Below are 13294 nucleotides of genomic sequence, written 5' to 3'. Positions count from 1 at the left end.
ATTTTAAGAAGTCATTAAAGCAACAACCTTCCCAAAGAGAATAAATCTGCAAAGCAGCAGCAAAACAAGCTGCCCAGTCTATTTTATCAAAGAGTTGGATTTTTTCCTATTACATGACAAACAACTGGCATCCAAGCTGCCAATTATTTAACCATGGTGAGACTTTTAACTCCATTTAGGAGGGAAAAATATAGGTCCTGTAAATTTAACACTCCACAACAATCTACAACAGCTGCCTACAAAATTTACTTTATCTCCTTTTTTATCTCTGTGTCTACTAGTACTGTTTCATCAACACATACAGAGAAAACGTTCTCTCTCCCGCACTGGTTGAAAGTTATTTTTGTCCTAGTCAACACATTACAAATAACTTTGAAATAATAAGGTAAATGGTGGGTAACATGATTCTGCATTACCATTTGGATGGCTCTGTTTCATCACAACTAATGTGCACAATGAAATTTCTCTGCCTCAGACAGCATTCTATGTTGTTTGTAGGAGTGTAAACTCTGCTAATTATTACTGGCCAAAAAATGAAAAGAAACCTGATTGATTGTTTCCAGTGGTTTAAATACTGTTCTTGCATTCCAAGTGAGCACTGGCAAGTGGCATACCAACTACCATTTTGACCATCATGTTACTCAAAGCTTGAGTTATATCAACGCATTGTTTCTCCTCCCCTTGCTTTAAACAAAAAGATTTTGCACCGAAGTTATTAATCTGTGTAGTTCTATGTAGTTAACTTACCAACTAGTCTGTAAGTAAGCGTAAACTTTACCACATTAATTTCTCTAATCCATCTCCAACCTCCACCTACTCTCTATACAATTTGAAAAAATTAGGACATGAGTCACTGTAACCACAATCTTTCTGATTACAGACCACAGAGTTTTTCAGGGGTCTTTAAAAGCCCTGATTTCACACTTTATGGAATCAGATAACTGCCAATAAGGGCACTTTTTGAATGCACCAACTATTACAAAACCTCACAGTTAAAGCAGGCTTGGGGAAAAATTCACATGTGCCTTTTTGTACTCATTTTAAGGATATTTCAATTAAAAATTAAATAGTCTCAGTGTACAACAAAGAATAACCAAATGTGCAATTATACTGAGGCCACAAGCTTTCTGAAGAGTGTTAACTGGTATATGTCAGTAAAACGTATTAGTAAGCATCTTTCCCAACTGTACGAAAGATGTTAAACCAGAATAATGTTGGGATTTACGTAAAGTATGCCTGCTGAATGACCACAAAAATATACTCTTTTCTGTAGCTAACTAGAGAGAGCAAGGCACATTAAAACAAAGGGCCTACTGACCATTAGTTATTGACCTCAAAGGGTCAATTCCTCAAATGGAGGCTCAGAGATCTTTCTAAATGATGGACAGAAAAGCATGTCCCTTGCCCAATACCTGTCCACTACTAACATCCAAGCAAACAAACATCCTTCTTAGATTGTTCTGTGCATGAAGGAAGATAAAAAGTATTTCTCAGCTTAAGGTGATCAGGCAGGCTAGACAGTTATTTTAAAAAGCAGAAAGTACTAAAGAAAAAGAAAATTAATTTGTAACAAAAGTCAACCACAAACAATTAAGGACTCCACAAAAAATCTAGCTAATGAAAGATGTTTCCTTCTTTATTATTGTGTAATACTTCTTTCACAGAAACATGGTATTTACAAATATACACATATAGACTGCAGATCATAAAATGTTACTGAAGAATTAGTCAAAAAATCAATTTACAAAAACCAAAAACTTTCCAAAGATATTCTGGCTGAAAAAGTTTAATGAAATTTCAAGGAGACGCTTCTGTACAGAAAGATAGGTTTTAGCTCCTTGAGTTCTGGTAATATTAGGCGAGTTGTGAACCAAGTGAGCTAAGCTCAGCTGTACATTTGAGATGAGGCAGTTTTTTTTTATATTGTTCTTTTTCACACAATTTCTTGATGGTCAGTTCAACAGGTCTCAGGAGGCACTAGTTTGTATGTTTTTGGAAGCTGCAAGCATTGCTCTCACTTTGGCCATAAGATCCTGTAGGAAACAAAAGGAAAATGATCAGACATGTCTGGGCTTTGAACAGAGCTAAAGCATGTGATTGCAAAAACCTGCATGAAAAGGTTAGCTTATGCTCCAGTCACACAGAATACTTAGATTCATGATCATCAGATATTAACAGTCCCTAGGCTAAATGTGCAAAATAATTTGGAGAAAGTTTGTATGACAGCAACTGAAGTCTGTTTTTACTATAATGCTACAAAGTTCTCTGCATAAATATTTAGAACAGTTTCTATGCAACAAAACACAGAAATCACATCAACTGAAATTGAAAGAAACTGTCTGTATCTTCACAAAAACTGTAATGAACATACAACTACCAACCACTGAACGTTTAAAAAAAGAAAATAAAAGAAAGAAAAGAAAAAAAGAGAGAGAGCTGGAAAGAAGAGAGTGCTACCAGTTACTCTATAACAGAAAGCTTTTTTTGTTCACTTTGTAAACCTGAGCTAAAAATTTACATAGCAGCTGTATTTTCACATATGACAGAGTGACTGAAACATTAAGACTGTTGTGAAACCAAATAGCAACTCTCAGTCTTGTCTGAGTATCCAGTGGAAACAGCATTACAAAAGGACATGAAATTTCATGTAAATGGCATCAAATAATTGCATTTCAAAAAATGATCACAAAATAAAAAGTGTGTATCGGTAATGAATTAAAGTTACTTAAAAAGTTTCTTCACAAATGCAATACAAATGAATTAAAATCCTTAGTTCTTTTAAAGCGTTTTTCATCTGAAGCTCTCAAAACACTTCATAGGGGAATTCAACATCATTTTTCCACTTTACAGATGGAAGGATTTGAATGAGAAAAGATACTGAATTAGTCAGGGTCAGCAAGCACATTGGCAGCAAAATAATCATACTAATAATTAGGTAAGTTACATTTCTTTGGGCCCTTAAAGATAAAAAGATGCTAAACTAATCTATATTAGGAAATATCTTGCAGATTCACAAAAGTTTCATTCCTCTTTTTTACTTTTTGCAAATAGTAACCAAGAACTGTATTTTAATATAGTAATCTTTCCTCCTCTTACAGCTGCACTTCAAGCAAGCAGACTAATATTTAACTAGCAAATGCTATGCCATAAGCATTATTTAACCCAAGAAATGCATGAACTAATTACCTTTCTCTGAAGGGTCTATGTTTTTAAAGGGTGGGATGTTTACTCTACTTTGAAGACCATGATGTAGTTCACATCTTATTTCTCATACCAGGAATTTCCATGCATTTGTTTGGTAGTCTAAGGAGTGCTATGGTGTTAGTACTCCATTTTATTTCTCTGGTGCCTATACTTGCTATTTTCTATTCTCCTAAATATTCTTGTTTTGGGTTTCTCATCGAAAATGGATGAAATATGGTATGTAAGGTACTAGCCTACTAGTATTAATTTCCAACTACCACTATTTCCCTAGCGGAACTAAATCTTTGAACAATATTAATTTATTGAAAGAATAATCTATCCATCGAAAGAAATGAGAATATAAAAAGCAACTCTGATTTTATATTGTAAATTTTCCAAAGCATAATTAAGAGCCTTCCTCCTCTAAACTTGGCATATTCAATTGAAAGAAAGTTAAATATGCATGAAGACTCTAAGAGGACGAGTGAAATTAAGAATTTTGAAGAGTGATACCATGCAGTAGCTTTTAAAAAAGGAATGGAATTATTTTGATGGAGGGTGGGTATCTTAAAACTGCATTAGGGAAGCTGAATCCATTTAGATTGTTGCACAGTATATAGAGGCACATACCTGATATGTCATGATTCACAGCAAACTTGAGTATGTCAAGGAAATCATAACAATAGTTCAGAAACATAAACAGCAACAAGAGTAAGATGAGTGAGTTGAAGATTCTGCTTAACGCAAAGCATACACTTACTTCAGTTTGCAAGAGGACGTATTTTTCCTCTACTGCCAACACTACAAACTTAGCCTTTGCCAAAATATTTCTCCTTCTTTCCTTTCTTCCACGAAACTTAGGAGCATTACATGGTAAGATGGGCTCTCAGTAATATCTGCTATTGGTAACTGGGGTATGGTGGCATAATGTGGACTTTCATATCTTAACAGTGGATATACTGCAGCATAATGAATTTAGCTTGGTCTTTAGAGGCTTGATTAAATTTGAAAGGACAGCAGCTAGAGAAGCAAGAAAATTGTTCTTCTCATAAGCAAACAATTTAAGAATGACAATGAACATGTCTCTACCCCATGTGCAAAGCTCAGAATTGTACAAGGTAGTAAGAGGACAAAATGATATGATGGACACACTTAATTAGGCAACATACTCTGAATTTGTTTATTTATACCTGAGTGATTTTACTCTGCACTGAAGACACAATTGCTGAAGAGATTTGGCCATCTTTTTCCTGAGAAACTCCCCTAAAAAAGTAAAATTAGAATCAGAAATTTATAGTAAATGTTTTAAAAATGCATTTTACTCACCATCACAGTTTTGGGTTTTATTGTACAAGTCTCTCATATGTTAGTCAAAAGTTCTCTCAATCAACTAGAAGCCATGATAAGTCAGTCAGAAGAGTCACTCATACAAGTGATACAGAGAAATATGAACAGCAGCCTAGGAATTTTTAACAGGACTGTTCTATATTCTGTAGAAATAATTTAATTATGAATCTTGCACATACATTACAATTCAAACCACTCTATTAAAATTCTACTTCAAAGAGTTATCCCATTTAGTGAGAGTTTCCAATTTCTAACTTAGAATTAGGTTGCAGAATTTTCTGCACCAGTTTTACAGTAAGAGTATTGTCAAGATGTTTACTCCAGTAGGCAAGAGAGATCCAATGTCTTCATTAGACTGATGCACGTAGTGCTGTTCTCCCAGTGTCTTCTACTTTTAATATGCACACATTACACACACACACAGAGCTTCTCACCATACAAGTTAGGTCAAAAGACACACTCACAGTCAAAGGACATTAGCACTGCAGTATTACAGTAAAAGATCTTATTACCTGGAGCGTTCCTGGCTGGATTCCCTGCTCTCCACAGGAGAGACACTAGTTGAATGTACAGAATTTTTGTGTGTGGATGGTTTGCCTGGTGACATGGATGGTGAAGGAGACCTAGCTTTAGACTTGGTACGTGATCTAGACCGCCTCTTCTTCTTCTTTTCATGGGGACTTCTGTGAGAAGAAAATATTTTATTGAAGGATATTTAAAGCAATATTACACTAGCTCAGTTGAAGTTACTTTTCACACTTCTAAAAGCTTATGTAGTCCTCTTCCACAGGATACTTCTCATGCATTCAGCAAACATAAGTCTTACCCCAATACTGCACTTCTATGGTTACGCAAAATACTTTCTCAGAAGCTCTCTTTAACATATTACATTAGCCAACTACCAGTACCTGAGGTTCTCACTTGGAACGCTGCTGCATGGCTACACAGGAATTACTGGCCAGTATTTGATAGTTTGAAGGATGGCAATGAAAAGCCTTTCAATGGAGATTTGCAGCCTAACTTTGCTAGAGGGAAGTTCCTTCCCAAACATCAGACACTTAGAATATAATGAGAAATGTAGGAGTTTATATCCCTTGCAATCTTCCTAGCTCATAAATGAGCAAACCATGGAATTATAGCTATACAAAAGATCTATAAGGCAAATCCATGGTTTGTTTGCTTTTTAAAAGAAATTACCCTTTTCCTTGTGATCAAATCTATAATGCGACAAACCACAGGCTCAAAATTATAAGCAAGCTCTTGTATGCCACTCAAACCTCGACCTAGCAAAATGTTTTATGTGCAAACCATTTATAACTTGGAAATTAGATACACAAATGTTTGTCACTACGAGAGCTGGAAAAGAGGACTTATGGGTACCTGATGTGTTCATTATTGACAAAAGTGGAAAACAGAGGTAGCCTCCTCATATGCAATATTAAGCTCAAAGAGAATTCAATTAGTAATATACTAGAGATGGAACTACCAAAATCTTGTATACATGGTTATGAATTTATGCCTGTATGATTTATATACCAGTACTGATATTACTGTAATTAGAATTACTAGAGTAATGGCTTAATTAGAGTTAGGCAATACCTCATTGTAGGCATCTCTCTCTAACATGCACTGCTAGAAATTTATTCAGAAGAATGTTGTTGAAACTTCTAGAACATCTTAAAACATTGTAAAACTTCGAGCGATCTTTGAAGTATCACATTATTGGTTCCTTCATTTTGATTTTCTTAGGAATTTGCTACTTTAAAAGGAGCTATGCTGTAACATATTAAATTCCCATATAAATACTGTCTGATGCTTAGAATTTATCTTTCTAATACCTGATTTTTATATAGAATTTAGCATTCAAGACTTAAAATCGCAAAACCTCCTTACACTTTTCTTGCATAAATAATCATTAAGTGGCAGAAGAAAAACCCCACAGCTCTACTGGCCTCTAACATTTTCATGACTCTACAAAAAACATCAGCTACAAAGTTGGTGATTCCTTGACTAGCTAATTATGTACTGTAATTGCTCAGTTTCTTAAAACATCATAATGTAATCAAGCTGTGAACATATTCCATACTTAACTCTTGAAAATCTCAACAAACATTCATCATGCAAGAAGAGTATTTTACAGTAAGCTTTTTTGGTGTTTTTCATCTCAGATTATGATGAACAAACATCATAACAGCTGAATGAATGTGTCTATCCATTTTCTATTTTTACAACAGTCCATTTGCTAAAATTAGGCTTATTTTTTAGTATTTTTCTAGGTACAAAAGCTAGCATAAAAGAACTATGCATATTCTCTGTGGACAGTAATTCACTGCAGTCAGATTAAAACACTAATTTACATTAGACTTCTTTATAAAGTGACTATGATGGCAACTGAGGTACAGGACAAGCAGAAGAAAAAACAATTGTTGTATTTATTCTGAAGTATACCTTATTCTACAAGCACTGAGCCAGTAATTCCCAAACAAGACAAAGTAAAGCATAGCTTCCTAGTTCTTACATATTTTCCTCTGGAAATACACCTAAAAATTTACAAGCAATGCTGGCTATTTAGCACCACGACTGATATTAGATTAATGCCCTGAGCAAGTTTAAAACATTGCAGTATTTATCAATTCTAATTTTCAGTCCTCTGACAGTACTGCATTCTAAAGCTTGCCTACTTTCTAGTGTAACTATGGTTAATAAAACCATTCAGTTGACTGCTGTCATGTAAGATTGAAACCTGCTCTCAGCTATCAGGCAAAATACACATTACTCACTCATAGAAAGCCCAAGTAAACTAATTAGCTTTTAACAGACCTTGAACCCAAACCTTGCTTCCATTATACCATTGCAAAGAATCTACTCCATAACTGAAGATGAAAACTGGTCCATCACAGCATCTACATTTTTACCTGAAAATTCAGCATGTCAGTCCTAACAGGGCTGAAACAGTCGGCTTTCTGCAATCAGAGCTGCAAAATATCCTCATCTATGTTTGACAACAATATTCTTTCTTCAGTCTATGTTTTTTGCACTTACTGCTATATTTTATCGTATAGTGTTCCGTTTTCCCGTCTGAGGCCTAATAAAAGTTTACAATTTCCACCTATATAAACAATATTGCTTACAGACGAATCTAGTTTGTTTCACAATTATCATCATAATTTACCACTTGGAGTGGCATTAACTCTAAACATAATTTATAGCTTAAAATGCTGAATGGTCAAGCAGCAGACACCAACACTGCATTAAAACTAGCACAGGGCTGTGAAAAAATTCTTGTGTGTGTTTACAGGAAGAAAAACATTTTAAGCTTCCATATTTTTTCTGCTTAACCAAATTCGCATGCTGAATTCCACAGAAGCCTCTATTATCTTGAGTTGATGAATGCGAAAAAACTGAATCAGTTGAAGTATACTAATGAAGTTCTCAATTATACATACCACACATCAATTAATTAGAAGCTGTCAGGTATGGAAAATTATCTTAGAAACAATAGAAGTTTTTTAATAATCCTAAAGTTGAAAGTGATCTCTTTGCTTCTTATTCCACAAGAAATATGGAGAAACAGGTTAAAGACTAAATCTTCACCAATGAGGAGAAAAATTCTGTATGCTCAGTTTAGTAACTTCAATGTGTTGGGTTTTGTGTACACTTCAGGTGTACATATACAAGCATGAAAAATTTTCACTTCCTTGCATGTTGAAGACACAACATGACACGACATTTCAAAGCCTTCTGGGCACACACTTTGCAGATGTTTTTCTTCTGCAATTGGTGAGCTGAAATAATGGTTGGTATGCCATTTTGATTATAATAGGTTCAGAGAGACTATATGCAAGGTGCTCTCAAAAAAGGCACCTCTTGTTTTGTATTTCACATTCCACTCTGCCAGTAAAATAATTGCTACATGTAAAGCATACAGTTTGCTAAACTGGAGTTTCCCCTTATTTGTGCAGATATGATGAGATGTCAAGCAATACCAGCAGGAATAACATAATACCACCATATGACCTCTGTGCAGAGGTCATATAGCTTGCACAATCAGAGCATGAGAAAATGACCCACCAAGAAGGAAATACGACAGTCCAAATAAAATATGAACTCTCACAGCTACAAGATAGTAGTGTATTAACATTCACTGATTTGGTTGTACTTTTAGTGTTCAAACATATGCAAGAATGGGGGAAGAAGAATGAGTGCTTGTATTATTTTTTTTCTCCACAGAAGTATTTGTCTATGCAAATAAAGCTCCAGAACATAAAAAAAAGTAAGTTCTACCTAGGGAGTATACAACACATCAGGGTATGTTTAAAGTCGCTTACGATGCCAGGACATAACCTTCTCCAGGACCACGTATACTTACTTGGAACGTGGGCGTTTCCGACTATTTCCAGGACTATTACTAATGCGATATGCTGTTGGAACACTTCTTTCATCTCTTCGTCTTTCTGGTGTGTGAGCCCTTCTCCTAGGTGACCTTGATCGCGACCTGAGCAGGAAAATAAACATCCAAAAGTTTGCTTTTTGTTACTTATTTCATTACTTCTATTTCAGTGGAATTGTGCTGTCACCAAACGCAAATATAACACCTTTCAAATGCCTATTTTGTACCAACATGGGGTATTTAGTCTCCAAGACTTGTCAGCTGCATAAAAATTTCTTACCCATCCAAGACATTTAGGATGTACTTATCCATTGCTTTTCACTCCCAAGAGGGATTAAAAAAAAAGCAATTATTTTTTGGTATCGTGTGCTAATGCCAACTTCTGTATCAGTCGGTAGAAAAGTTTTACTTTAGTCCAGTCACCTTTTGTGGCAACAGAGTTCACTAACACTGGTATGCAGAAGTCCAATTTGGCTCGAAGCCTGGGATTCTCAGGCCTGACCTTGTCTTCTCAAATTAGAGGTATGTTTTTAGAACTGCTGCATCACAGAGGTAAATACAACTTTTTGCTTTCAGCGCACCTCCAACACTGACAAGTCCAGGAAATTTTGTCCCTGATGCTGCAGAATAAACCTAGCACAGCCAATATTTTCACCTGTGCAAGTGACCAACAACCCATGATCAGTGTTGTTTGGCACTAGCACTTCAACTTGAGATACTTTTCCTAGAGAAGTGAGAGAGAGAAAGAGATCAAGAGGGAAAAAAGAAAGCATGCCCAGTTAAGATCAGAGATCAACTTAAGAGCTTAACTCTTTCTCTCTATGATTTGGAAATAAGTGGATGTGCAAGTAAAACCTGAGTATCTCTTAATAACAAAATAAATGGAATGAGAAAAGCCCTGAGAGATGGAGGGGAGGGAGGAAGATGGAGAAGGGGACAACTCGGGGACCCAGCTTGGAAAAAAGAAAAAAAAAAACCAAACCCCAAATTCCTGATAGTAACAGTTAGTTTTGTTCTCACTGAAATATATAATTCTAATAATTTTACTTCTATATACTTATTTATTTTAAAGCCTTTCTTATTTAGTTAATATAGGTATGTCATTCCATGTATACCAAACATTCACGTTCATGAAAATACCTAATTTGCAGTGACTAAAAGACAAGCCATTTGTGAAATCACTGATCTTCTGCAGACTCACACCATATATGTAATATACATACACACTCCTGAGCCATTTCTCTTACACCTACAACAAAAGAGATCAACTGAAAATGAAAAAAAGTAATCACAATGGCAGTTAAGTGTTGCAAATTAACTGCTTTGTCACTTAGAAATCTGATCTTTACCAGGCCATTCAGAAGGATTAAAAAAAGGAAAAAAACCAACAGATTATAAAGTTTGGGGTCAGTCAGACACCTTGACATTTTACCAGGATTTCCCTCAAAAGAGCTCCAGCAGTCAAATCTTTTCGTTGTCGAAGTTGCCTGATAATTTTCCCGCTCTGTTGCTGCTGCCATTGATGAGCTGCTCAGACTCGGCTCCATGCTCAGTGTCCCTGTGGATGCTGTGAGTCTGTGATACGGAGGCACACACTTCACATTCAGAATAAAATGTCCTAGTTTTGGTATTAACTAGAATCCTGAAAAGGCTCAGTCCCTTAACCAAAAGCTGAACCTTAGTGAAACATGCCTATATGGACCAGCCTAAAAAAAGTCCAAACAATCAGAAAGAAAAAGGCATTAGCTTCATTTTTATGAACTGACGTTTGTGGTTCTACAAAACTCTTCCAATCACCAAATGTTAAGAATTTTGGCCATTAGCTTCCAACAATTAAAACCAGCTTAACAGTTTTACTGCAACATATCAATTATTACTTTCATTAGACTGTTATTTCAACAGACACTTTGTTCCCTTAAAGTCAGTATCACTTGTGTTTAGTATGGTCCCAAAAGTTCAAAGGGTTATGAAGCTTGGCATATCTCATTACAAATTAGGAATTAAAACTGTGTGAATAGACACTGCCTCAGCAATCAGAAAATCAGTTTGGAAGGAGGAAAAAACCCCAAGCAACCTTTTTTACAAAGAATAGTTACTTCCGAGTCTCTTAAATTTCTAACATCAAGGCAAAAAGTCTCACACAAACACACACACAGGCATACTCTATCCAAACTTATTGAAAAGTAACCTGTTAATGAAGTATGCCACTACTAATTACTGTTTATAACTCATTAACTGGATAAACTAAGTGGCTTAGTACTACTCTATTACTAGACAGTATAAAGAAAAACAATATCAAAGAGAAGTTTAGACTTTCCATCTCTACTCTAGTTCAAAATGAACATCCAAATTTCACCTAACCAAATCAATAAATCATTCAGTACGTAACGAGTGCCTCTGCTTTCCTTCCTCTCCTCTCACATACACGCATAAACCACACTCACACATACAAATACATCATTAGCTTAAATCATGTACTACAAAGATCCATTGGTAGAAAACAGAGATTCAGATGAACATTGTCATTATTTACACTTACTGCCAACCAGCTGTGAAACCTAACTTCTCAGCTAGAACAGCATACTGAAAACTCCAGTGACTGACAACCTACACTTCTTTAAAGAGCACCACTGGTGGGTACATTTCACATCAAACTTTTTAATAGTGCTTTAAAGCCAATTAGAGAGAGGGAAAAAAAAAAAAAAAAGAAAAGACACCACAGATGACCAAAAAGTACCAAAGGCTGTTTGTTTTCCAAGACAGATTTAGCAAATGTGCCCTATCTTTGACATTAAGTACTTATTTGTAATAACTAATTATCTCTTTGGGACTAACAGCTCCAAAGCAATCCACACTGAAATACATTACAGCACTTTTGGACACGGTTTACTGTTTCCATGACTTTTGTTTAACTTTAATCTGTCATGTTGGTCTTGAATCAAAACTGTATGCTACCAGGAGCTTTATGGGACTAACTTTGGTACAGAAATTTTGTTCCAGAAAATAACATGCATTTATACAGCGAATTGCTGTTAATTGCTGCCACAATTAAGCCAATATATCTGGGTTCTTACGCAGCTACAAGTTTTTAAACTTGTTTTTGTAAAACAGGTTTGGTTGTACTAACCAGAAAAATGAATATGGAAAACACGCTTTGAGTCAACTTCACGTTACTTGAACATAATTTTTCAGCTTCAATACTGCTGAAGATGCATTAGAAAATATATAAAAATGCAACTGTACAAATATTGTACCTTACCACCAAAGACTATTTTAAAATGAAGCAGATCCTCTAGACCTCTAACAATGCAAAAATAAATTATAAACAAGTGATATAAAATGGTATACTGAGAAGCACATTGCAAAGTTCATCTGTAGGATTTCTACATAGAATACGCATTTTGGGGAAAAAAAAATTAAGATGCACAAACCAAAAAGGAAGAGCTTGAAAAGTATACTGAACATCACTTGAATAAAGAGCAAAGGAAGTTACAGCAAATTGCTGTGTTTAACTTCACTTCCCATGTCATTTCCTATTAGCTTGTCACAATAAGTTATATGGTAAAGGTGATTTTTAATCTTACTTTTTGAAACAACTTACACCATTAAATAGTAACTACTCAAAGTGTTTTTAAACAGAAGCTCAACTAGTGTCTATATGGAAATCTCACAAAATCTAAGGCTTTAAGACTGTTCCCCAAATACAGGACAAGTGTTGAGTGGTCATTATTACAATTTAGAAATTACAATTCATTATCATCTGAATGCAATATAGTCTAATGAAAAATTACAAAATAAGCATAGCTCCTCTTTTGGCTGTCACAGTTAATTTAAAAATAACAGTTTAAATAACTTCAAATCCAAAATACTTATTTTCACTGTGCAGATACTTGAAACCTAGTGCGCTACTCTCTAAGAAAGTTATGAAAGTTTGTTTATTAAGAAAATGATCTTGCTATTCTGAATTATTTGATTAACAGGAACTGGAGTGGTAATTACTACAGAAAGGGAAAATTCCAGCTTTTTTCAGTCCAATCTTGAGGTAAAATAAAGCATCAATAATCACTTTATATTGAGATTTGTAGGTTAGAATATACATTTTGAACAGAATAAAATAAGGCAACAAAATCTCAAACAGAAAACATTAGACTGAGACATTCAAATAAAGCAGAGTTACTCAAAATAGGGATGTTCCAGTATAATTTATCATCAGTGTCCACACAATAAAGACTATCTCTAAGCACCATCCACTTAATACAAGAACACATCAAACTCTACAAATAGTTTACACTTTATCCCAGGATGGTATGACTCTTCACATAACTATTCATTCAGCAGTAAGCTGTAACATCTAATGTTTTGGGAATCTAGGAA

General features: G+C 35.0%; 1 protein-coding gene across 4 annotated transcripts in view; it reads right to left on the bottom strand.

The window, feature by feature from the left end:
• Positions 1 to 1611: 1611 nt before the first annotated feature.
• SFSWAP (splicing factor SWAP) overlaps positions 1612 to 13294 on the bottom strand; it is a 49690-nt gene continuing 38007 nt past the window's right edge. For 2 of the 4 annotated variants that reach the window (XM_009928037.2, XM_069794926.1), the window contains 5 exons: positions 10340 to 10495; positions 8900 to 9025; positions 5043 to 5213; positions 4374 to 4446; positions 1612 to 2033 (listed from right to left, as the gene is read on the bottom strand). In XM_009928037.2, the coding sequence (XP_009926339.2) occupies positions 1968 to 2033; positions 4374 to 4446; positions 5043 to 5213; positions 8900 to 9025; positions 10340 to 10495 (592 nt within the window). In that variant the 3' untranslated portion in view covers positions 1612 to 1967. The remainder of the gene's footprint in view (positions 2034 to 4373; positions 4447 to 5042; positions 5214 to 8899; positions 9026 to 10339; positions 10496 to 13294) is intronic. The other 2 variants (XM_069794924.1, XM_069794925.1) reach the window with 2 other exon arrangements.

The sequence above is a fragment of the Haliaeetus albicilla genome, chromosome 10 (assembly GCF_947461875.1).
Source record: "Haliaeetus albicilla chromosome 10, bHalAlb1.1, whole genome shotgun sequence".
NCBI lineage: Eukaryota > Metazoa > Chordata > Aves > Accipitriformes > Accipitridae > Haliaeetus > Haliaeetus albicilla.
The sequence above is the reverse complement of the archived record's forward strand: the minus strand, read 5'-3'. Positions and strand labels throughout refer to the sequence as shown.